The sequence below is a fragment of the Amblyomma americanum genome, chromosome 5 (assembly GCF_052857255.1).
Source record: "Amblyomma americanum isolate KBUSLIRL-KWMA chromosome 5, ASM5285725v1, whole genome shotgun sequence".
In the NCBI taxonomy this organism is placed as follows: domain Eukaryota; kingdom Metazoa; phylum Arthropoda; class Arachnida; order Ixodida; family Ixodidae; genus Amblyomma; species Amblyomma americanum.
The window spans coordinates 23,466,713-23,493,628 of record NC_135501.1 but is presented as its reverse complement, the minus strand read 5'-3'; the positions used below and the strand labels follow the sequence as shown (position 1 = coordinate 23,493,628).

The following is a 26,916-nucleotide window of genomic DNA, read 5'->3' as shown; positions in this document are numbered from 1 at the left end:
ACTGAGATTTGAGTAGGGCTATTTGGCCAATCGCTTGCCCTATCGGTAATACGTGCCCACAGTCTCCCTTCGGATGCCTGTTACAGTTAACTGGTGCGAGACCTGTAGTGTTCGATTTAATGAACATCTGGCACTGTAGACTTACATGGGTGCAAGCCGACACTGCGCAGGCAGTTGGATTTCTGAATTAACGAAGGTCGAATCAACAGGCTTTTACTGTAATAGATACAGCACTTGCGCGAGGACCATGTTTTTCTCATTCTTCTCCTGCAGCAGTCTTTTGTCCTGTGAGTGAATCAATGCTTTGATCAGTACAATGCAGTCCAGGACAACTGTGATTTCAACTTGCAGCAACATTTTCATTCCACTCCACCTCCGTGCTCTGTGCCCACTTCTAGCCAGCCATGGCCTGCAGTACAGGGCTGTGTTTTAAGTGCATCGCTGACTATTCGTGGTGACACGTATCGTCCTAAAGTCTTATTTCTCATTCATAAAATTGTGCCCACTGGGTGTACACTGAGAGAGGATGACAAGCTGCAGTCGGCATTTCTCTTGTCTCAACAGGCAAGATTAATTTGTGGCCTTGTGCAAAAGGTTGGTGGACGGAGTGTGCTGAAGGCAGATTGAAAATGCTGCACATTGCAGGCGTGGCCTAAAGTGTCGCTATTGCAATGAGCAAGGCAGTTGACATGCCGGAGCATCGGAGAAATGCAGCAGAGCAGTGGTGACATCCCAGCTGACCAGCTCCGACTGTGCACAGCACCACCACTGCATGCATTACGAGAGCGGACACCCCTCTCCAGAGAGAGGTGCGTGGAGATGGCAGACTAGCAAGTATTCTAAATATCATACCCATGTAGCCACATGCACACGCATGCATGCTGTGTCTCTTTTAAGGTGGCCTTTCCGCCCCCTTCATCCTGCCTTTCCTTTTGTTGTTCCACGACATCGCAGACTGTTGTTGTTGATGATGAGGCTGGCACTTGTGGTGCCATCTCTGTGAGCAGCTGAGAACTGCTGAAGAACCAGCCCATTGGGCTTGTCATCGACGGCACCATTCATTCCTCGCATCATGAGAACCGTCTTTGGTCTTTTTTTCGACTAGCCCGTATGACGTGCGATACAGAGTGTAAAAAAATATTAATTTTCATTTCTGCTCACGTCGATGCTTGAATTCTTAGCATATTTGAAGTAACAGTTTTCTCTATCATATTTATCAATGCAGGGCCTGTGTGTAAGTTGCCAAAGATACCAGAGGTAGGCTGAAAAATAAATTCATGAAATAGCTTACCCTAACGGCAGAAAGACCCGAAATTTGTGGTCAGAATGTTGCATTGGCAGGGAATGGAGAAGTTTTGAATTTTGCTCTCGGTTTGCTGTATGTGCCTCAGTATTTATGCCCAGCTTTATTGACTTTTGGAATGTACCAAAATTAGCTAAAATTAATTATGCTCAATCACCTTTCCCTCAATAAACCTTGCCGTTCTTTGCACCTCTGCAGTGAAGGAACACTATACTAATGAAATCCTGAAAATTCATCACTTTTATTTGACGTCTCTATACTTCGTTTCTTACAACGCAGGCAACTCTGCGGAGGCTGCAGAAGTAGTGCATCGGTGCAACTATATTACTCCGCCTTCGTCTCATTCATTCCTCTTGAAACTCCAGTCAGTGTTCGGACGAAAACAAAGAGTGGTTTAGAGCCATGTTGTAGCATTGAAAATCACAGTCAAAGCTGTGAGGCACTCAGTGTCGGGTCCTCTGGCTATATTTTTCACTGAGTGTGGACTGCTTTTTGGTCGCGGATTGAGTAGACGTGATTCGCCCTACCAACAACATATCATACCGCCACATGTAAAGCTTGCTTTGCAAAGCCTGAATGAGTCACAGGGCAAAAATGTGGCAGGAGGTAAAGTGAAGCCCAGGAGGTGCCAGTCATGGCACTTTATCACAACAAAATATGCTTGTGTTCACTTTGGTTGTATTTCAAACTACTCTTTGGGTGCGGACTTGGCACATGGAACAGGCTTTGGCAGCGTTGCCTGCTATGTATGAAACGGAGTATAATTCCTGGGCACGCCTGTTCATGCAGGCTAAGTCCGTGCACAAAAAGTAGTTCACCATTCAACGAAAGTGAACACAGGCATAGTTTGTTGCGACAAACCTTAAGTGCTGCGACTGGCTCCTCCTGGACTTTGTTTCTCCTCTTTTCACATTTTCTTCCTGCGACTCTTTGAGGCGCAAGAAATTCATGTGGCGCTGTGATTACACGGTTGGTAGGGCAAATCGCTCCCACTCAGTTCACACCCAAAAAGTAGTTTGCACTCAGTGGAAATTATAGCCAGGGGACCCAAACACTGAGCACCTGCCTCATAGCATCGATTGCGATTTTGAAAGCTACCTCATCTTTTTATACTGGTCTTTGCTTCACTTCTAATGTTCACTGGAGTTTCCAGAAGAAGGAATGATACATGGCGGAGTAATGAGGTTTCATGGACACACTACTCCCGTAGCGTTGCCGGATGAAACAGAGTATTTACTTGCCCACTTGACTTTTGTCATTATACCTCCTTTGTGCTGCTGCAGACAGTGCAGGCATTCACTCTTGGCCGGAGCTGGGTGTCTCATGAGAACAGTGAGCAGGAAAACCACAGCCGCCATGTAGTGGCTGTGCTGTTGGTGCTGCGGTATTGTTGATGAGCATGAATCTGGCCACTCTGCCCCAAGCAATAGTGGCTGCATATATAATTTAGAGTGCAAGCAAAGCTGCAAAGTGGAAATCACTAATACATCGAAACAAGAAAACGTTACCGCATCTAGTCAGACAGCGATCGGCATTCTAATTCTTCAACACTGCTTTTAGTGCTGATAGCATTTGGGTCTAATGAATTTCACTGCAAGACTTTTTGGAAAAGAGAGCAGTGCTTAAGGGGAGGCACTGGCCTTTTACCTATTTTTCTTACTTTTAGTCCGAACATAAAGAAACTGTAGTAAACTCGGTTATAGTAAAAAAGTCGGATATGGTAAAGTGAAGCTGTGGTCCCATTTCGCCTTCCATAGACGACTGTAATTTTTTTTTTCAGTTATAATAATGATTTTTTCGAAGAAACGGCTATCGCAAAGAGCGCCTGGCCGTGGCGATGTATTTCCCGCGGAAAGATGACATCGCAGCACGCGCGAAGTCTAGGATCGCAATGCAAGTAAGTGCCGAATGCGCGCTTTGAGATGGCTTCACCGCTCAGCTCTAGAGCTGCGAGGAGAGGTCAACTTTTTGAGAGCCTTGAGGTCGTGATGCAAAGCGCACGGAAAAAATGAAGCTGGCTGTGAACGTAGAAAAAAAGGCGGCGCGGGTCCTCGAGAAAGGAAAGCCAGCAGAAGTGCAGTGAGGAGTAGAAACGGGAAGAAAATGGCAGGCGGTCGTAGCGCGGCAGCGTGTTGCACAGGGAAGCAGCAGCAAGAAGCGGAGGTGCAGCGGAAACTGCTTCAGCGGTTTTGCCGCGGTTGAATTTGCCGCGGTTGAATTTGCCGCGCGCGTTTCTTAACTGCTGCCTCTTAAATGGCGCTGGGGCTACAGAAGACGACGCCGTAACCATGGAAAGCTTTGGTGTTCGCATGGAATTGAACTGCCTTTATTTTGAGAGCCATGTTGTATTTGTGTAAATGCGACATTTTCACAATACTTAAACAATGACGAAAACATAACATGTAATAACTGGTAATAAATAATTATCACATGAAGGTGTGATAAGAGCGGGATGTACGTTGTTTCTGAGTGTTTGCTTTGTAAACCAACACTTCATGCTTTGTAAGCAGCCGGAGAACATAGTCAGAGCCATGCCAGCAACTGATATAGTAAAGATTTTTATTTATTCCGAGTGACCTTATTATAGAGGGATTCTACTGTATATCACCTTGTTCAGTTTTATGCTTATTTTGAGACTGAAGTTGCTTTTCCGAAAATTGGTTCGTTGCTAAGGTAATTTTAATTAGGAATTGATTAGTACCTGGGTGCAAAAAAATGGCTGTGTACAATAGAGGATTTTTAATGCATGAATACGCAGTCTAGTGAAGAACAAGTAAAGTAATCAAAGCCATTTTACCTTTATTGCTAATTTTGCAGCACATGGAATATAAAAACATTCAAGTTGTGAACATCATGCATTGGTAAACTTTGCTTGATTGAACAATTCTGCTTTACTTAGCAAAAAAATATCTCTGTCTTTTCTAGATGCCTAAGGCAGGTACTGAGGTACTAAGGCAGCCAGGTGCCCAAAATTTTCCTGCTACTGAATCATCTGGTGGTGCTCAAATTCAGCCCACATGATGACCTTTCTTTTAATATTATGATCAAAATACTGATTTCAGAAAGAAAAAATTGTTCTTTTTGGAGAGGAAGTAATATCTGTAGATTCCAAAAATGTCATTTTTGTAAAATTAATTTTTGGCTCTTTTTTTCGGTTCCAAAGACCAATGTCCCCTCGTAAGAGTTTTCGTTGAAGCAGAAATAGGGGTTAGCATGCACTCTTGGGTATGCCTTGGTTTAGTGTTTCAGTGCACCATGCACATTGAGTACAAGTGATTTGCAAAAGTTGAAAATTTGCAACGTTCAAGAATTGATGCCGTGCTGCAGCTGCGTCTTTGCTGAGCCCTTTACGGTGGCAGTGGCAACTCAAGACAAAGGAGCAGAGGAATCGGTTGACGTGTTGCTGGAACATGAAAGGAGGAGTGAAGGAGGTAACAGATCTACAAGTGCTTGACCTGTGTCAGGTAGTTTCTGATGCACCCTGAGAAACTTGTGGTGTGTTGAACTGGCGTTCCGTGTTAGGCCCTGGCTATTTGGTTTGTCTACTAGCATTTGTTTCTCGCTTTAAAGGACTATAAACACCAAATTGTTCCTTTTGTGTTTGCTTCTTTCAGACAATGCGTTAGACATTGGTATACATGGAACACCCCATGGTATTCGCCTGCGACCACTTGATGCTGTTTTGGTTTTGTTTTCATCAACCGTACGATGGCTGTGACGTGTAGTTTGGGTTTAGGTCACTTGAGGGACAAAAAAAAAAAAACTGATGTTTGTTGTAATTCTAGCCCTTGAAGCAGGTTGGTTTAAGTGCTGTAGTGGGTTAGAAGTATATATCAGTGGTTATATTGCAGTTTTTCTGTCTCACGTGACCTGAAGTTCAACTGCAGATCACAGCCATCGTTCGGCTGATAAAACCTAAACAGCATGAGAGAAAAAATTAAAGTATAAATCATTTAATGGTCGTAGGTGAATACCACATGGTGTCCATGTATTCTAATGTCTAACACATTATTTGAATTCAAAAAGCACGCAATAATATTAGACGTCTGTAGTCCTTTAAGTACCTGCCACAGTTTCACCTTGTTTCAGCCTGTGCTTTTTGTGCAGCCGAGCCAAGGCCGTGCGGGAGAAGAAGCTGGAGGTACTCGAGCAGGGTCTCCTGAAAACGAAGGGGTCGGTTCTCCTTCACCTGCACAAGATTCAGGTGGGTGCTTGCTGCAGCCATGCCTTCTGCCGCAGTTGTCTCCTGTGAGGCTTGAGGCCACAGGCTGTTTCTTTCCAGCCACACAATAAATGTACAGGCCGCCATTTTCTGAAAACTGTGTAATTATGCTGTAATAAATCGAGGTTTGCGTGCACGGTAATGGTTCAAGATAGAGCATCCGCCTTGCATGCAGGAGCCCCTTGGTTCAAATCCTGATGCCCCCACAATTCTGCAGAGGCAAAACAACTGTTTGGGGAATCAAAACAGCCAGCCAGGCCTGGGGTGCTGCCCTGATCCTGGTGAAGCAGAGCTGAGGAGGTTATGCCCTGCCATGTTCAACCTCTCTAGAAACGCTCATATGGTGAACGAGAAAAAAACACCTCCCTAGAGGACAGGAGCTGGCCACCACGTCCAATGAGAATGCACTACTTAGCTAAATCCTGGTCCTGAGTCCCCATTCGCGGCAGAGCAACTTACCAATGCGGCGGTGAGACGTGTGACTCAGCTGAGGGTGGGTGCTGTTGAGGGAGAGCAGCGAAGTGAGAACTAGGTGTACGATTTTTGTCGATCTATTTATTTATTCAGCTACCCCTATAAGCACCCAGACAAGAATATTACCTTATTTACTGGCATAATTTCCACACTTTTTTTCTTTAAGTTAGGGCTTCAAAACCATGGTGAGCAAATCAGGTGAAATTTTTCAACATGTCCTTAAAAACTCAACAAAGGTCACAATGCGCAATATATACGGTATATTGCTGTCTATGCGTAGACCTCTCTTCCTGTCGCACTCCTCATGGCCAAAAAACAAAAAAGTTGACTTCAAATATAACATGCATTACCCCTCCTGCCCCGCCCCACGCTTTATAGTTCCCCACGGGATGGCATGATGGCGCATTCGCAGCTCAAACCAACAAACAGGCAACGATACAATCGGGAAACCAGTAGTAGAAGGCAAAGGAGATAACGGGTAATAAAACGGAGCCCTCGCATGCGGCCCGACTGACTAGCAGCACATTGAACAGCAAATGGTTTGTTAGTTTTGGATTTGGTCTGTGCAACTGTGCTCGTGCAACCGCGACCATGAGCGAGCCGTTTAAACGGCTCACAACTCAAGCTCTTGCCACTCGCACCTTTCGCAATCGCATACGGTGATGCGCGCCAATCTTCCCAAGTCTGCCTTGCGAGCACCCGAGTACATGCTTTTGGTCTGGTGCAGCAAAGAGCCCAAAATATTGAAGTAGAAGTTTTTTTTTTTTCAAAAATCTGGGTAAAAAGTTGGGGGTGCGCAAATTTTGGAGTAAATACAGTACAGGCACCCAAACCTTTAACTGGCGTGCGCGAGCGTCAACTTTTCCGTGCGTCAGCACCATATGACGGGGCGAGGCTGGAAATAGTTTGAGGCTAAGCGCATGCGGACAAAGTGCGCTCAGCTGGGCCCATCGTCTGCTAGGCTGTTCCTTCTTAAGGACGTCACCCCACATTATCGCACTTGAGATGAATAGGCAGCGTGAGTAGGCGAATAGTTTTGCCCGCAATTTAAATTTTGAAGATCAGCGTCGTAGCAACCAAGCAAGGAAATAAAATATAAGATAGACCGAGCACGCTCAATCACGCGAAAAACCAAAGAACACGGATCGTTCGCTTGTTACTTCCTGACGTAAACGCTTTTTTCATGTCTAGAAAAAAAAAAAGGAGGCAGTTATCAACACAATGCGTTATTTGTGCTTCAGTGCGGCGGTGAAGCTGTAAGACAGCTGTGAAAGTTCAGTGAAGCTGCTCTACAGGCCGTGCTCGCCGGAGCTTCTAAGTGCTACCAAAATGCCACCTCGTATACCTCAAACGAGGAGAGTTCGAATTATAGGAATGTCAAAAGGTGGGTCATTGCAGAAGGAAATTGCTAAAGCAACTGGAGTGACTCAAGCTTCAGTGGCAGAATCATACGTGCCTACCGGGACGAAGAATGGATTGGAGATGCTCCTCGCTGTCTCAACAGAAAAAAAAGTGAAGAAGAAGACTTGCAGATTGTTGCCTACGGTAGTGACAACCCGTTCATCACAGCGGGTGAAACAAGGGCTGCCCTCGGCCTTAAAGTGTCAGATGAATTAATTAGGAAACGGCTAAAGGAAGCAGGAATCAGATACAGGACAGTTGTGCAGAAGCCCCTACTTTCCGACAGTGCCAGGGAAAACAGGCTAGCCTTTGCTCAAGAGCATCTCCAATGGACCGTCGACCATTGGCGAGACATTGCGTTTACAGATGAGAGCACCTTCTACACTCAGTGGGACCAGAAACAAAAAGTATACCGACCAGTCGCAAAAAAGGTAAATCATTAATTTTTACTTTTTGTCTCGTGGCTTGTTTTATTATACACGATATTATTATTTTGCTACCCACTGTCTTTAAATACTGCTTTTTTAAGGTATGATTCCCGTTACGTCCATGACGTCAAGGCAAGTGGCCTAACATCTGTGAACGAGGAGGGGGTCATCACGAAGGATGCCCTCGGGCCTCTTCACCGCATTGATGGTCGGCTGTGCTCCACAACATATATTGCCATCATTGACCACCAGCTTTTTCCTCAAGTGCTGGATGGACCCTACAGAGATGGAGATTTCCTGCTACAGCATGATCTTTCACCCATCCACACGGCGCACGCAGTGACCGCACACCTCGAAAACCTTGGAGTGATGACGCTAGATTGGCCGCCCAGGTGCGCAGACATGAACATTATTGAAAATGTTTAGGGCATTTTAAAAGCCAACATGTCAAAAAAGGGCCTCCATACTGCTACTCATGATGAGTTGTGGGAGGACACCAGCAGACTCTGGGAAGAGCTGAAGGCCGACAGCGACCTTGCGCTCTACGACACCCTGCCACGACGCATGTCTGCCGTGGCCAAGAATGACAGTGAATTCAGCCGCTACTGAACGGCCTGTGTGCGCCCATTATTGGTCACACCATTTTTTTTTGTTTCTTATCATTTCAGCAAGAATGAAGGGCATAGTAAAATGGTTTACGACCTCAATTTCTGTTGCTTGACTGAGATGCCGGCAAAGTTCTGCAATATTCTTAAGACTAACACAGAATATTTCTTACGATCCTCACAAATAATGCTTGAGACAAGCTGAGTTTTTAGCAGCTTCCCTTTGCGGTTACATCCCATTTTGTTTGTCTTTCCCCTTGAGGTATACGGGGAGCATTTTGATAACTGTCGCAAAGTGCCGTGAACACGTCATGCAGACCAGCATCACTTAAGTTTCACAGCGGTCTTATAGCTTCACAATTTCTTTCTCTATGGCTTCACGTCCGCTTGTAAGCATAAAGAACGCAGTGTGTTGACAACTGCCCTTTTTTTTTCTAGACATGAAAAAAGCGTTTACGTCAAGAAGCAACAAAACGAACGATCCATCTTCTTTGGTTTTTCGCATGATTGAGCGTGCTCGGTCTATCTTTATATTTTATTTCCTTGCTTGGTTGCTACGACGCTGATCTTCCGTATTTAAAATGCGGGCAAAACTATTCGCCTACTCACGCTGCCTATTCGTCTCAAGTGCGATAATGTGGGGTGACGTCCTTAAGAAGGAACAGCCTAGCAGACGAAGGGCCCAGCTGAGCACACTTTGACCGCATGCGCTTAGCCTCAAACTGTTTCCAGCCTCGCCCTGTCGTACGGCGCTGACGCATGGAAAAGAGGCCGCTCGCGCACGCCATGAGTGCCTGTACATAAGAGGGAGCATCGACACAAAGAATACAAAACGATATAGGCAACCAAAAAGGTGTAGTACATATCTATGTAAATACATACATAATACTGAAATCACAAGACAGCAACCAATAATACAGTAGAATCTCGATGATACGAATTCCTCAGGAGCATGCAAAATATTCCCATCATCCCGAATTCGTAAGATCCAAAACATGCCAACTTCAACACGGAAATGAACAAAAACTTTATTATGCTTAACTACTGTCCAAAAAACTCTGTAATGCACTTCTGCACTTTCCTGGTCTCGATGTCGCTGACCAGCCCCGTCTGAAACACTTAAAACTGTGCAGCAGTTTTGTTGCTCACGTTGCCGGCACCGACGGCGCAGTGCAGGACATCCAGAGCGTGAAAGGTGGAGCCATCCTCCAGAAGCCTGGAAGCCTTCGATTCCAAGAGAAAGCGCAATGTTGTCAGCTTTTTCTCACAGTATCTTGCCGTCCACGTTGACGCCGGTCGCTGTGACTTCGTGAAACCATGTCAGCAGGACCTCTTCTAGTTTAACATGCATCGCCGTCTTTTCCTGCTTTATGTTGACACCGATGTTCTGAGCGTTCTTCAAAATAACATCTCACTGCCCAACAATGGTGCAGAGCGTCGACGGTGCCAGCCCTAACTCTTTTGCCAAGTCGACATGTTTCTTCGCTTGGTTTTCACCGACCTTCTTGAGTATATCAAGCTTCTCCTTAAAAGAAAGAGCATTCCGCTTCCGCGACATGTCAACAGGGAACACTTGCGCAGCTTATGTCTTTGTCACGTTTGGGCAGACCACATTGCACTCAGCGAAATGCACACGGCAGCGACGAACGAGGGAAATGGACTGGCGCAGCCAGCGGCAGCGGCCTCCCGGCCAGCTTCCACCAGCTGCGAGACAACTTTTTCGATAGGCCAATGATCTGCTAGCAAGTGGGGGACGTAGCCCTATCGGGCACGGGACTCACCTTGACTCGTTGGGTTGCTACAGGCAACGCGTTGTAGATCGTGGCCTTCGAGATTTGTGAAAGGGAGGCGGGGGTAGAGAGGGCCAGCGGCTGCAGCCGGTACCCTCTCCCCCTCTGCATGGGCTCGCTTGAGTGAGTGGTTTGTCACGCGTTCGTATCATCCGTGCCGGCTTGCAAGGTTGTTCGTATAATCCCAAATCGTCACGCATCCTGTGCAATGTTGACCGTCCAAGACACTTTTGAAATTCGTATCCCGAAATTCGGATCAGCTGTAATCGTATCATCGAGATTCTACTGTATACCACATAAACGGAAAAAAAATTTTAAATAAACGCATTTGACGAATATGACAAATACTGTTGTGAAACAAAATAAGAATACAGCTGAATGAAATATGTGGTATAACCAATCTGCAATCTTAGACATTTGTATTAAGAGGTCCTGAAACCTGTTGTGAGTAATATGCCCCATAAATGAAAAAATTTAAAAGAAAACTTCATTTGAGGAATGTGACAAATGCTGTTGCAAAACAAAATAGCACTACAGATGAATCAAATTAGTGGTACAAGCAATCCGCAATCTTAGACAGACATTTGTGTTTAGAGGTCCTGAAACTTCTTAAGGTTCATTTCTTCATACTTGACAGCGCAAAAAAACGAGGACAAAAGCGAACGAGGAGACACAACACAAGCGCAGACTATCAACTGAACTTTTATTCACTGAAAGGAAGCTTTATAGGCGTGATAAAACACAAAAACAACAAAAGGTACCGCCACAATCGATGTACAAAGAAATCAATGACAATTCATTCCTGCGTGATAAGGAACACCACGGCAACAGGAAAACCAAATTCAATCACATCAGGCCAACTCCTTGTACCGTCTACTTGCCCCCAAGAAACTGCGCAGAAAAGGAACTTCCTTATCCTGCAGGCTGACCGACGGTGATGCGGCACACGCTTCTCTCTCTTTCTTAATCAAGTAAGCTTCTATCAGCTCCCGGCATACCCTATCTTTGTGCCTGAACAAGATACTTGTCCTGTCAAGGTGAGGAAAGCAATCTTTGCAATCCCTGCAGTGCAAAGCGAGGTTGGAGGACACAGCACCTTTTAGAGATCTGCGGTGTTCCGCTAGACGCTCATTGATACATCGACCAGTCTGGCCGATGTAATTCTTACCACATGAAAGTGGAACGCGACACGCGAAAGCTTCCTTTCAGTGAATAAAAGTTCAGTTGATAGTCTGCGCTTGTGTTGTGTCTCCTCGTTCGCTTTTGTCCTCGTTTTTTTGCACTGTCAAGTATGAATCCACACCAACTAGCCCAACTTCCTGTTCATTTCTTTACCAATGTTATAACAGAATAAAGGTGGTGAAATATCGGCTCTGCGCACATTGCCTCCAGCACCAAATGACGCCGCCAAACGAAGGTCAGGACCCAATGGACCGCAGAGTGCCGCATTGGCCAGCATGAGGTCACTGTGCTTCGTGCAAACTTGGAGTACCACCATTGCCTGTGCAATGTTGCATGAAGCATTGACTAGCCCAATTGGGCATGGGATCCTTATGTTCTGTCCTTACTTTCTCTTCTTCCTGTCCTCTCTCTTTCCTTTACTAAAACTAACCGTAGCTCAGGTGCTTCAATGGCCGATGCCGCAGCTAGCAACATCTTTTCCTTCCATTGTTACATTATTAATAAATAATCACTAATAATGATAACCTTGATACTTAATGCAGGCTCACATACCTATTATACTAAATGGCACGACGCTGCATTGCCTGCTCAGCTTGGGTGTGTCCGGTCTTGCGGCGTGCTCTCTTGTTTCTGCATAGCACCCCATGGAGGCCTTCAGGTTACATAACTGAGCCAGTGCTAGCTGCCGGCTCACGTTATCCAGTAAAATTTACATTACCAGTTGTAAGGCAGCAGTCGTGTCAGTATTAAATGTAGTATGTTAGCAGCTGCTTCTGAGATCCTAGTAAGGTGAGTGACAATTTGTGGGAAGTTAAAAAAATCAACAGAGTTCGGCAAACTCTTGGCACATAAAGGAAGATTGGTCCCCAGTATGTGCAGGAACATGCCAATAAATTCGGGAAGCAGTGGTGTAGCCAAAAGATATTTTTGGGAGAGGCTGACGATGGGGGGGGGGGGGGGGCATCACTGTAAAATTAAAAGCTAAATTGAGACAGAAAAAAGAGTAACACGGCTCTGTGGTTGCTGGTAGAGCGTGCATGAACTTTGAGACTTCCCTTTTGTACTTTCAGCCTGGCGCACGGTTTTGCAAGGGCTACTCTTGCCTTCCACTGTGCATACAACTTCATCACTCAAAACATCGTCATTTTGTTAGGGATCTGCTGATTTCTCTCTCTTCTCTTCCTCAAAGGCACGTAAGACAGGGAGAGTGGAAGGAGCAGGGCAGAGGTGTCTCGTTCCTAACAAGTAAATAATTAACCTTGTGCGCTTACAAACACTTTGGTTGTCAAAGGGCATAGTAGGCAGGTCAAAACTTTGGATTGGTTGGCCTGTTCAGCTAGGTCTCTGTGGAGTGGAACGGCATGCCATGATGAGCACTTTCTAACTGAAATTGTACTGTTAGCGATACTTTATCGTTATCCAAGTGTGTGAATGTCATGGTCTCAATCGTATTGATTTAGCACGACAACAGAGCAAACAAGAGTGGCCTACCTGTTCACTAAGAAAGTGGCAAAAGTGCTGTACATACCATGTCAGCACTTCCTGGCTGCCACTTCTTCTGGCTTGCAAACACTGTTTTTGCTCATTTTAATCATTGAAAAAGCAGTGGAAACTCATGTCAATGCTTTTCTGTGTGTGATCACTGCATAAAGACTCAGCAGCTATGAGAAAAATACAGTAAGCTTTCGCTGATGAGAACTCTTCCACACCACTATGCAGCAAGCAGCTGAATCAAGGCTCCCATTCGGTGGAAAACTCGGCGCATCCGAATGGCACCGTTGCAGGATGTCTGGAATGAAGATAATTGAAGAGGGAATTTGTAATTGGAATTAATGGTTTGCACATTTCTCGAACGACTTGACTTTATAAAGTAATTTATTTTGCATAAAGAAAAATTTTCATAAATTATAGTTTGGATTTGAACCCGTTGCCCTTGGATCGCCAGCCAGGCATGCTACCAACTAGGCCACTTAGGCACGCTGACTTGGCTGATGTACAAGGTCGGGTGATGTGTGTGTGGTGTTGGCTTAACTTGAAGTTTAGTACTGTGGTAACTAGTGAGCTGAACATGTGCTAATTAGGGGGTACTAATTTGAGTAACATGTACACAAACTGCATGGCAGTGGAATTCAAGGACAAGAATATGGAAACTGTGTTGTGATAATTATGATAAATGTGTGAATGTGAACATAGAACAGTGACTGTGTGTGAAGAGAAACCACTGAGGGGAGCCATTAACACGATTGCGTTAAGGTGCCTCGATGTGGGAACCCCCCCACAACGCCGTGCAGGGTGAAGTCAACCGTGTCATCTGCTGCGGCGTCCGCCATCTTGTGCCCCACTGTAGACAGCCAATGGACACCGCGCAGCTGGATGCAGAGTTTGTTGAAAAAAAAAAAAAAAACACAGGGCTTGCTGCTTTAAGAATGTGAAGAAAACACCAAAATAAGCATCGGCGGTGAAAAATGCTTACTGATTGGTGCTGTATAACCTTTTATTGTCAGTATGGAATTGAGGACTGCATTTATTAGCAGCAGGAAACTACATCCTTGTGAGCCGTGTCTAGATGTTTTGGCTGTCAGCTGTACGATAAATTTGATTTGAAAGCAGCACGCAGTCACTGGACACAAGAAGAGGCGGCATGACACATCTTGCTTCTGAGTCATGTTCTCCATGACCGACTACCCCAGTTACAGGTTGTACCTGCTGTGCCAAGTGGAAAGCAGTGATGGTGATGTCACGTAGTCGCTGTGCGGCTGGAAGTATGCTGTGCCTGAGTGATGTTCTACAAATGTCAAATCGCTATTTCAGCGGTGGTATGGACTGCAGCGAAGGTTGCACTATTTCATTTGATAGTACATTGCCAAAGTTGTATACTGCTTTTTAAGTGTGAAAAATGATTTAGCTCACCAGTTGGCTTCAGATATGAGGAAGATCATAGACAGCTCTTAATCTTATTTTTTTTTCCTGCCCTCATGGGGATGTCTTAGTTCCAGGAAACCACTGGTCATGCTGAACAAAGAGAAGTGGAGGGTACTGGTCACCGCTATCAGTTTTAAAGGAGGCCTCTGTAGCTATGATCTTCCAAGGTTGCTCTCAATGCCTGAGACAGGTGTGGCTGAGTCACCTCTCGGCTCAGTACGTTCCAGCAGAAGCAACACCCCTTTAACATTGCAGAAGGGAGGAAAGTGCCCATTCTTTTGACCGGATGTAATGATTTCATATGCTGTGATATGCGGCTTTTCTGTCTGCGACGAAACACTTGCGCTGTCGCTCTACGTGGCTACGAAGACAGCCAGTCAGAACAGCGCTAAACTAGTACGACTCCTCTCGATTTGACTAGCAGTAAGTAGCTAGGATTGGAAGAAGGAACAGGATTACAAAATAAGCCTCTTAAACTTTTGCTATAATTCAGGCTTTTGCAGAATATACAGCTTGGTATATAAATATAAGAGTTTGGTTTATGAATGATGTGCTGACTTGAGCACAAAAAGACTGATAAACATAATTCCTCAATCTGTAGGCTAGACTGTCAGCCTCGCCTACAGACCACAGGCAGTGGACTAAGCGGTCATTTTAAATATTGGAAGCGGCACTCTGTTGCACAATATGCGACAACTACCATGTTCTAGATCACCACTGTTTTTTTGTTTTTTTCACAAACTTTCATTATTTGCCTCACGGCATGCAGAAAGTTCTACAACATTTTGCTATAATTTTACCTAACCTGGTCGTTTCCCCCCTCCCCTGCCCCCCAGAAAAATTCTTCTGTTCAATGGCCAAGTAACCATCAATTCACTGTCACTCATTCATCATGTTGTCAATTTGGACAAAACCAATCAAAAGTTTCTTGGAAAAGTTGCACTGCATTAAGCGGAAGAATAAAAGCAAGCGTCAAGTTCTCTCTACATGCCACTGCATCATGCACATGCTCTTTTCACTGTAAGCAAAACAAACGTGTACAAAGCATTGGTGACACAGATGGCACAGCGTATACATCCTTACGCATGCTGCAGCCCATGTACAACAAAGAGCAAAGCATTTATGTAATCCAGAAATTTTACCAGTTGTGCTCGCACAAATACGCAAGAGATCAAGATGCATGAAGGATAAATGCCATTGGCAAAACCGTGCAAATGAACGGCGAAGTTGACGAATACACACAGGACCAGTCTTCTGGCTACTACTTGTCGTGCTTGATCTTTACAGCCAGAGGAGTAATTTGGCTTCTCTCGGAAATGAAACATCTTTATCCATGGTAAAACAGCGCGGAAAAAACACGAGGACGGAACAAACACGACGACGTGAGCGCTGACTTTCAACTGGTGATTTATTACGCACGTGTGTACATATACAAAAAACACGAGGACGGAACAAACACGACGACACGAGCGCTGACTTTCAACTGGTGATTTATTACGCACGTGTGTACATAACGAAGTGATCACCGACTCTTTGCTGATTGGTGCAAGACAGCTGACCAGCACACTAATTTCTTGTGGAACAGGGTCCGCCGCTCATTGTCTGCGAGCAAGGAACGCATGTCTGCCAGTGCTCTCGGTAGGGTAGTTGTTTTGGATGACGCTGTTGTGGAAGAACGCCATCGCAAGATACTGGAGCTGGGACCAAAAAACTGTTTTGAGCCACGGCTATTACCAGCTAAAGAGTTGGGCCTGTCAAGGACAATCGCTAGGCAGGTACCTGAAGTGCAGCGCCAGCAGTGCGTCTCCGAGTGCTTCTCAGCTTTTCAAGGTTCCCTTGGCAAGTGTAAGGCTCAAAAAGGGTTTGGCACATTAGTGAACCACCTGGCTGCGAACGACCTGAGACCACTGATAGCAGACAAGGATGGGTGCTTTGTTGTTATGAAGGAGAGTGTGTTCTCAGACAAAGCGCTTGCTGCTATCTCCAAGAATTTTCGACAAGTGCAAGAGAATGCCGCAAAAGTTAAGAGACGTGCCGTCGCCCTTCTTAAAAAGGCCAATCTCGACCGTTTGCGCGAGTCCGTAAAGAAATCGGAACGCAGCAAGCTTGAAATATTTTTTACGGTTAAAACCCACAAAATAGGCTTTCCGTTTCGGTCCATAATTTTGGAGAAGGGAACTTGGCAGCTTGTTGTTTCCAGCTACTTACTGAAGGCGCTTGCTTCCCTTGCTTTTGAAGACCCTTTCCGAACGCGAAACTCCAACGTCGTCTTGGAGTACCTTCAGTACAATAATCCTGGTGACTGTCATGTGTTCAGTGTGGACGTCGAGGATTTATACTATTCAATTCCTCATGAGTGTTTGCTGCGGTTTGTAAGGGAATGTATAAGTAAGGACAATGACGAAGTGCGCTTTTGAAATGTTTGCGGTGTATCTGTTGATGCTTTCCTTGAAGGGCTGTGTATGTACCTCCGGTCGACCATTGTTGCATGGAATGACAGTGTGTTTATACAGCGTTCAGGGATATGCATTGGGTCTCGTGTGGCTCCGCTGCTAAGTGACTTGTTCCTCAGCAGAATTGACAAAGCAATTGCAGGAGAGTTACCGGGCGGTGTACAGAAAGTACACAGATACGTGGACGATTACCTCGTTTTTGTTAAAAACGAAGAATGCACGCAAGATGTCGTGAACACATTTTTCAGAAAAGGTCAAGGACTTGCTTTCACCACGGAGACCGTTAACCAAGGTAGGATACAATTCTTGGATGTGGAGCTGAGACTTGAGCCCGGACATGTTTGCTGGCTGTATTCGCCTCGTTCCGTCAAGCCCCTACTCAGCTTTCAATCTGGGCACTCTAAGCTGGTAAAGGATGGCATCGCCCTGTCTTGTGTTCACGCCGCCCTCAACAAGTTGTGTGTCCATATCATTGAGGAAGGTGTGCAAGGCCAGATTTCTAGGCTTGAGGACACTGGTTTTCTTGAGGCAACTATCGGAAGGTTATGCGAAAGGCTGATGGCCAAAATCAAATCGGAGCATAAGCGTGCTCCTCAGGAAGATGAGGTGACGAATCGCCGGAAGATTGCTGTCATCCCTTACGTCCATGCATTATCACACAGTCTAAAGAAAGTGGGGCGAAAATTTCTAGTTGATGTTGTATTTTCGTCTCACAGAAAATTAAGCAACATTTGCCGAGCTGTGCAGCGGAAGCGAGAGTCCCTACTAGGAAGGACGTTTGGTGGTGGTTGTACCACAGCACACACAGAGAGGAGGGTTGAGTGCGTCGAAGGTGTAGTATACAAGATCCCTCTTTCATGCGGTGGGTGGTATGTTGGCCAGACTGGGCGATGTCTTAACGAACGGCTGAGGGAGCATCACAATTCTTTGGACAGGGCAGCCGGTTCGAATTTGGCGCTCCACTGCAGGCAACCTAAGCACACGTGCGCCCCATTGCTTCATCAGACATCCGTCATCTTCAAACATAAAGATCAGATAGTAAGGGAACTAGTAGAGGCATATCATATTGACAAGTGGGGTGCAGCATGCATTAGCAAGCCCTCATTATCATTGGCTAACCATGAAATCACCTGCTTGGAGCATGCATTTGCAGCAAGGTAGATTTAATGTGTTCAGTGATGACGCAGTGTTTCTTGAATATTTTTTGTTCTGTGTAGTGTTTGGCGGGAATAGTGACCAGGGTAGGGCGGCCATGCCCCCGACCTGGCAGCTTTGTCTATTTTTTTTTTTCTCCAGCATGGGGCCCGCAGATGGGATGACGACTTCGACAACATTAAACGGAAGGAAGTGGTCTAATACAGCTAGCGCTGTGAATATGTGTGCTACGCTCATGAGTGTTTACACTGTGGCTTGGCACCAGGAAGGGGCCATGGAAAGCCAGCTTAGCTAAGCCCCCAGTTTTCAGAAGCTGATTTGATAAATGTGTGGTGTAGTGAGGAAGCAGAGAGCAAATGCGGCTTCCACTGCTGCATGTGTGCAGGTGCTGCTGGAATGTGGCGAGGAGGCTCGTGCGGGCAAGGCCTGGGAGGAGCTGCTGCGGGTGCACCCAGGCAATGCACGCCTCTGGCTGGAGCATGCCCGCTTCCTGCAGGCAGAGACCACCCTGTCGGGGTTCCACGTGGACGCGGCTGCCCGAGGATACCTGCGTGCCCTCAGCTGCTTCCGCGACATGCTTGAGGGGCGACGGGCTACGCGACGCGAGCCCCTCGAGGTTGAGAGGAACATTGTGGGTGAGTATGAAATGTTTCTGCGGGTTAGGAGTGAGTGGTGGCAGTGGCAACAAGCCCAGGGGGCTGCATTCCCAGTGGTTCTGAGCTGCTTACGGAAATGATGCCACATGCACCAGCCATCATCATCACTGCTTGCTGTGTATGTGAAGAGGGAAGGCGGGACAAAATGGGGGGAGATGCAGCACATGTGTGCAGGTGTTGTGTGACCACACTGGAGTGGTAAATCCAAGGAGAGATGTCATATCAAGCACAGTCTCCACTGCCATTGCACATTAGCTGCTGGTAAGTAGCAGAGCCCTTTCTGGGAAAATGCAGTGTATGCAAGGTAGGCCAGATGCCCCTCCTAAACGACAGTAAACTTTTGGCCTCTTGCTTAAGGCTGCTTTCTACAGGCTTAGCCGCATAAAGCGGCAGTTGCCAGCCATGGATGCATCTTGTAAGAAACATGACTTCAGAGGGTGTGAAAGAGCTACTCATAAATAGAACAGGCAACTGACCCACAACACCCTGCATTTAACTTCTTCAGTTGCATGTTTTTCAGTGGGTGTGTGTATGTGTCTTTGGCTTATCTGGCTTCAGCTTGCCTGAATGGCAATTTTATTGAAAGTCAGCTTTTGGCTCCACAGTGGAGAATCCAGTACTTGTGGTTACCACGAGCCAATTGCTGTCCTTGAAAAATGACTGCAGATGCAGTTAGTAGTGTAGGCGACATTGTGTGAACTATGGAAGAGGGCAAAGCACGAGGGACAACAGAAGAAAAACGAGCAGCTGTAAACAAAGCAGGCAGAGAGGATGTGGAAGGAACATGAGAGGGTGGCCAAGCTGTTGCTGTTTTGAGTTCCTAGGCCTGAGCACCGTCTGAAGGCCTCAGCATCCCGTGGTTGTTGCCGCCCTGGCCTGGTCTCTCCTGGCAGATTGACAGAGTTTTGTGGTGCTGATCCCTGTCTCTGAATTGCAAGGGTTCACTCGAATACTTCAGCTTCTAGTCACCATTTGTTCTTCACTGGTTTGTGTCACATCCACAGTGGCCCATTTTTGTTCAGATTCTGGATGCATTTCCAAGAGTGCCGAAGAGTGTAGGCTATGCAGCTCATCGGGTTTAGGCTGCACAATGCCCGTACTCAGTTGGCTTACAGGTCGGACTCCTGGGGATGCCGTTGTGGCCTTTCAGTGCATTCGCATGGAAACTTTACTCCATGTAGTATCTCAGTGTTGAGGCTTGCATGTGCTTATGTCACTGCACATTCAGCAGGGCACACTTACCATGCTTCAGATGTTGCACCAGAAATGTGGGTGTGCTTGCCGGAGACATTTCACAACACACTTTGCAATGTCTCGGCTTTTGTTAGTTGTATTTTCTGTGGTGTATCATTGGTTATATTTGAGTTGAGCCTGCTGCTTTCCCTCGAGTTATGAAGTCCTCACCGTAAAGGCCTTCGAGGGTATTTTGAATAAACAACTAAATGCCATTGCAAGATTTTGAAGTCTAAGGCATTTGGTGAAAACCACTGATATCAGGAAGTGGACTCAGGCATATCATGCAATCCAAAGAGCAGGTAACTAATGGACTGTAAGGGTGATGGAGGGAATTCCAAGGGGAGGTAAACATAGCAGAGGGTGGCAGATAAGCTTAGGAAATTTGTGAGCACCTTGTGCCTGCAAGTTTCCTGCTCTCATCTGCCAGCCTCTGCTGTTTATTTGCAGGCACAGGGTAACTTCATGTGGCGCATGGCAGGGCTTCTTGGAACACAGTGGGAAGGGCGTTTGACCTGCAGGCAGTGTGGGTGTGTTGATGACGGGAAGGCATAGAAATAGGCTTTATACCATTGGAGGCTTAAAGGGTCTCAGAAAAAGGCTCTCAATAAAGTTGTGCTACGTCTGGAATGTTAAGGGATGCCGCTTCACAAATATCCTCTAGCAAGAATTTTTTTTAATGTGTTTTGCGGAAGCTGAGTTATATGCAGTCAAAACTTGAACTTCCACATCCTCACGCCCTTTCCTGTCCGGTCACCAATTTTCGCCCGCCAAATTGTTGCTGCTCCTGTGCCGTTCCCACCCACTTGGCCCTTCCCCGACCTCCACTGGCTGCCGGCGCACTTGGAGTGGCCGTGACCGTGGTAGCTGTGTGATGTCTGAAAGAATTTGGCACGGCGAACCAATGATAACCCTTGGCTGCTGATGTCACTTGCAGGACATGACATTATATGCCAGGTTTCTCGCGAAAGCCCCGCTCCACTCATCGCTGCGACGTGTAAAAGTGGGAATTTTAAAAAATGTATTGTAAATTTCCCGCTCACTTTTGAGGTCTCGTGCTGAGCATGAACACTTGGTGACTTGTACTGTACATAATGCAAGCATTTTAAAGCCAAGCTCAAACACCCTTTTCTGTTGCCCTTTAAGTGTGGGTGCAAAGGTGTTGTGGAAGCGTGGTTTGTTGTCTGGCTACAAAGTTGTTGTGGCTGTACAGTGCGTTGTATGTGGGTGCAGGAACGTCATGGGTGTGATGGGTGCTGAAGCGTCGCAGTACCATGGCTTGCTGTGTAGATACATCACAGTAGTAAATATGTTGTGTGGGTGCAGAGGAACCACGGCAATGCAGCGAGTTGTGTCTGGGCGCAAAGGCATCGTGGCAGAATGGCGCATTGTGTGAGAATGCAGAGGTGTCGTAGCTGTACTGCGTATCTTGTGTGTGGGTGCAGAGGTGTGTCGGCAGTACGGGGTGTTCCTGTGCCAGTGCGGCCTGTGGGAGCGGGCAGTGGCCACCTTCCAGGCGCTGGCAGAGCTGAGCATGCGGTGCCCCCCACGGCTGGCTGAGGCTCCCCTTGAGGAGGCCCTGGCCCTGCTCGAACCCTTCTGGGACAGCGGGGCCCCCCGCTTCGGGGACGAGGGCGCCCGCGGTTGGGCCTACCTCATGGAGCAGCTGGGCAGTGGACAAGCCTCTGCACTCGATGCAGCCACCACCCGAACTGCAACAACAACGCAAGGTATGACGGACGCACACTAGAGGCAAGGTACAGATGTTAGAATTTAGTTTGGGAACAAGATATTGTGTGGTTTATACAAAAAAAAATCAAGGGAAAAATACGTCTTCCTCGCCTATCAGTCCAGCTGCTTATCCCTCCCCGTAATTACAAGTGCCATGGAATGCATACCAGCCATGGCAGGTTGTGATTTTGGGAACGAACAAGGCAACACGAGCTGACACAAAATTGCTGTAATTGCTCCTGAAACTATAACACCGGCTGGTATCTGGTGAGAAGAAATGAGAAGTTACAGTAGAGCCCACTTATAATGGCCACAGATATAACGAACAACTGCTTATTACAAGTGAGGGCAATGCAGTCATCAAAATAAGTATATGGGCAATGGCAATGCGTTTCAGATGCAACAAATAGTTGTGGCCACATCACTCCGCTATAGCGAACATAGAGGAGAAGTCAACTCGCACTGTAATAAAAAAACTCTGTGCTTCCAGCGAGCGCTCTTCAGCAGAGTGTGTCTCAGCCCCCATGACACCACCCTGCAAAGAATATGACGACTCAAAAATGCAGTAAAAAAAATCACAGGAAGGTTACAAATCTGTAACGAGTATTTTTGAGCTTCAGCGGTGGGGTGATAGCAAAGAAACCGGCCGCCAAGCCGGGTGTCACTCCTTCTTATCCTTGTCCAAAGCTGGGTTTTGAACCAACTACCTCCCGCACCAGAGGTGCATGCCCAGGTTACTAGGCCACACATCTCCTCCCTTCCCTCTCCCACTTTCCCTGTTCCTCCTCTGTCCAAATACGAGAAACGGGTAGAGTTAAGTGAAGAAAACAGCGCACAAGACAGGGTCATAACATTTCGCAGGCACCTGGCGCCTATGTAGTGGAGCATGCTCCAAAGAACAGACTTAGCCTAAAAGCAGTAAAGAGGAAACTAGGCATAAGTAAAAACCAGATGCGTGCGTTAAGAGACAAGGCGGGCAATGTCATTAGCAATATGGATAAGTTTGTTAAAGTAGCCGAAGAGTTCTACAAAAGTCTATACAGTAGCCAATGTAATGAGAACGTTAATGAGAGAGACAGTAGCGCACAGCAATGGGACATCCCGCCAGCAAAGAAAGAGGAAGTAAAGGAGGCCTTATAGAGCAATGGAAAGGGGGAAAGCAGCTGGTGAGGATCAGGTAACCGCAGAAGTGTTGAAGGACGGAGGGGAGATTCTCCTAGAAAAATGAGCCGCCCTCTACATATGCAATGCCTTATGACCTCGACCTCACCAGAAGCTTGGGAGAACACTAACATTATGCTGAACGTAAAAGCGCAAAAAACAAGGACGTAGAATAAGACACACAACTCGAGCGCTCGTGTTGTGTGTCTTATTCTGCATCCTTGTTTTTTGCACTTTTACGTTCAGCATGGAAAACCAACTTGACCAAACTCGGCCTTTATTGAATTACTAACATTATCTTAATTCGTAAGAAATGAGACGCCAAGGACTTGAAAAATTACAGACCGATCAGCTTACTGTCCGTTGCCTACAAGGTTTTTACTAAGGTAATCGCAGATAGAATCAGGACAACCTTAGATTTGGATCAACCAAATGGTCAGGTAGGCTTTCGTAAAGGATATTCCACAATGGATCATATCCACACTGTCAATCAGCTGATAGAGAAATGAGCAGAATATAACCATCCCCTATATATAGCCTTCATTGAATACGAGAAAGTGTCTGACTCACTGGAAACCTCAGCAGTGATGCAGGCATTGCAGTATCGGGGCGTAGAAGAGTCTTATGTCAAAATACTGGAAGATACCTATAACGACTACACAGCTACCATAGTTCTCTGCCGGGTGTCCGCCGGTGATACAATGGGTAGTACAAGCTTTCCCCTGCCTGGTGCTCGGCTTGTCAAGGGTGAAATGCTTGGAAAATGGATCTTTGACCCCACCTTGAGTGATTGAAAATACCTTCTGCCATGGCGCTCTTTGGCCTTAGATGCCCTTGCACCTCAAAAATCCATAATCATCAGTTCACCATAAAGCGAGCAATAAAATTCCAATAAGGGAGGGTGTCAGGCAAGGAGACACGATCTCGGCAATGCTATTCGCTGCCTTTTACTGGAGATGTTTTGAGGCCTGGATTAGGAACAGTTTGGAATAAGAGTTGATAGAGAATACCTAAGTAATTTGATGGTATTCGCTGATGACATTGTCTAGCTAAGTCACTCAGGAGGTGATTTCAAAGCACAATCAATTAGATAGACAAGCAGAGCAGAACAGTTGGTCTAAAAATTAACATGCAGAAAACCAAAGTAATATTCAACAGTCTAGCAAGGGAACAGCGATTCACAATTGGTAACGAGGTGCTGGAAGTGTTAAGGGAATACGTCTACTTAGGGCAGGTAGTGACAGCTGAAATCGGATCATGAAGGAAATAAGAATAAGAATGGAGTGGAGTGCGTATGGCAGGTTCTCTTAGATCTTGAATGGCAGTTTACCAATATCCCTCACGAGAAAACAGAACAGCTGTATCTTACCGGCACTCACCAATGGGCTAGAAACGTGGAGGCTAACGAAAAGGGTTCAGCCTAAATTAAGGACACTCAGCGAATTATGAAAAGAAAAATGATAGGTGTAACGTTAAGAGGCCAGAAGCGGGCAGAGCAGGTGAGGGAACAAACAAGGGTTAATGACATCGTAGTCGAAATCAAGAGGAAGAAATGGGCTTGGGCAGGGCATGTAATGCGAAGGCAGGATAACCGTTTGTCCTTAAGAGTGACGGAGTGGATTCCAAGAGAAGGCAAGCGTAGCAGGTGCCGGCAGAAAGTTAGGAGGGCGGATGAGATTAAGAAGTTTGTGGGGATACAGTGGTCACAGCTGGCAAAGGAGAGGGTTAATTGGAGACCGGCTGATGATGATGATGATGATGATATAGTCGTGTCACGTCCCTGTCTTTTGCAGTGCTTCCTTCACTTCATGCACCAACTTGCTCAACCTGCCCCTTTGAGGAAGAGATATCCATCTCTCCATGTTGCCACTCCTTGCCTCCCACCCACTTTCTCTCTTCCCTCTCACTTTCCCTCTGTCTCCTTCGAATAAAAGTGGAGAGGAGGATTTCTATGTCTGCACTTTGCCACTTGCCAACCGAGGCAGGTGGCAGGTGCCTGTGGGGACGCTGAGGACAACATCCATGACGATGATGACGTAAAATTGAGGACAAAAGATAATGTTCTAAAATGCACCATTGAAACGGTAAATGAGTACCAGCCAAGTACACACTGAAGGCCTTATAAGTTAGATCATTGTGCGTGAGTATGTGAATGCGCAAATCGTCTAAAGTAGAATAATAAGCACTGAGGGCATGAATGATGGGAGGGTGTTGAAAGCAGAGCTGCTCTGCACAGTCTGGGGTCAACCAGCGGCACTCATTTGAGATGTTTGAGTGCCTTGCAGTGCCCCATGAGTGACCTGCTATGTTGGCCAGTGTCTGTTGTCCGCCTTTTGTGCTGCTACTGCTTGCAGGCAGTGCGTAGACAGCACGTGGTGCAGCTCATATATACTTTGTGCACTCTTGCTGCACTACTGCACTACCTTCATCACTGCTTGGGTCCAGGAACTACAGATGATGCAGTGGAAAGGTCACGTGACCACACACGTCGATTTGTGGTCACGATGGTCATATGTTGCCTGGGATGACTAGGTATGAACGCCAACATCGCTGGGCCCATGCTCTGATGAAGCACTGCAAGTGAAGTATGAGCGCCCCCAATTTTCAAGAACCAGATTAGAGGCTGACCTGCAATCAGCTGCCTTGAACGCTTCAGCTGCAATGAGTTTTATCGCATCCCTAAAGCAAACTGTTGGCAGCTGGGGTGCCGGCAATGAGATCATAACTATACTGAATAGCTTGTAAAGACTTGATAGGTTTTGGCTTTTGTCAAATTTACTATTTTGGGTTGTAATATGGCTATCCACTTAAAACGAACTTCTGATTCATTGAATACAATCCATGTAACCATCAGGTTTGCTCGACTGTACACCTAGAAAATGAGGACATCTGACTCATCAGTAAGGTTACACACAAGGCTCGATATTCACAAACAAAAAAAGATGTTGACGTTAACCCAAATGATTAAGTATCATCAGCTGGGCCTTTCAATATTTGGCTAGTTGATTGAATTTGATAAGGTCACTAAGGATAATACTAAAACACTTACTGCTCAGTGTCACAAATTCATGATGTACTGTTTGCGCGCCGTGTACTTATTACTAAACGGGCCTTGCATACAAGGTTTGTTTTCAACCAGGGGTATGTGAATATACTTAATTTTGAATACGAATCGAATGTTTCATATTCGATTCATATTCGTATTCAAGAATTATAGAATATTCGAAAATTCTTGAATACAAATATGAACCGAATATGCACCATTGGATTTGTATTCTCGAAAATTCTTGAATACGAATATGAACGAAATATGAAACATTCGATTGGTATTCAAAATTAAGTGAATATTGATATTCCGTTCATATTTGTATTCAAGAATTTTTGAATATTTGAAAATTGATGAATATTCTAAACGTTCCGAATATTCACCAGTGATTGTGTACTGCACCGACTTTCATAAATTTGACTGTAGCAAAAACCAGAATATTTGTGCAAATTATCAGACGATCGAGTTTAAAGTGTCACGAAAACATACCATATGCGTCATCCTTGCTTTCTTTTTCGTCATTTATCACATGGACCGATCGCATTCTGACCTCGTGCGAAATTTCGCCAATGGACTTTCCCACGTACGGCACTTGATGTGAACAAGATGGCCGACCACCCATCTTGAACAATCACAACGAGAAAGCGCAGTTTTTTTGTTTTATGCTTCCTTAATGTGTTATATGTATACTTAACAGCCATACCCATGGCATTCGTCTTGTCGCCTTCATAACTAACCTAGTGTCAGTTCTGCCATCTCATTTTGGTCAACTGTGCAGGAAAGCCCACTTGCAGAGCTTTGCATGACGTTCCCAAAGGGACAAGTCGAGACTTCACAGCTGTGCATGTAAATATCTTGCATGATGAATTGTAATCTGTGTTCCTCTTAGATGCGCTTAACGGCACGCATGACGACTATAGGAGGGCTCCTGTCGCTAGGCGAAAAAAATAGCCTGCCCGCATAGTTCCGGTTTCTGAGCTTCGCTGCTAGCCCACCAATGACGGCTGTTGTTGGCCAGTAAATTTTCAAGTCTGGGCCGAGCTATGCGCTGTTTTGGAACACTGACTGACTCGTCGCTGGTCACTTCGTTTTCCTTTCTGAGCAGTCTCGCCATTTCGACGCCAGTGTGCATTCTCCTCGCTTACGCCCGCATT

The 26,916-nt window shown here is 46.0% G+C and overlaps 1 protein-coding gene across 3 annotated transcripts in view; it reads left to right on the top strand.

Annotated features, from left to right (window-relative positions):
- Window positions 1-26,916, top strand: part of LOC144132329 (nuclear exosome regulator NRDE2) — a 383,545-nt gene that overhangs the window by 270,066 nt on the left and 86,563 nt on the right. For all 3 annotated transcript variants that reach the window (XM_077664653.1, XM_077664654.1, XM_077664652.1), the window contains exons 7-9: window positions 5,411-5,507; window positions 18,321-18,570; window positions 21,270-21,554. In XM_077664653.1, coding sequence (XP_077520779.1) covers window positions 5,411-5,507; window positions 18,321-18,570; window positions 21,270-21,554 — 632 coding nt within the window. The remainder of the gene's footprint in view (window positions 1-5,410; window positions 5,508-18,320; window positions 18,571-21,269; window positions 21,555-26,916) is intronic.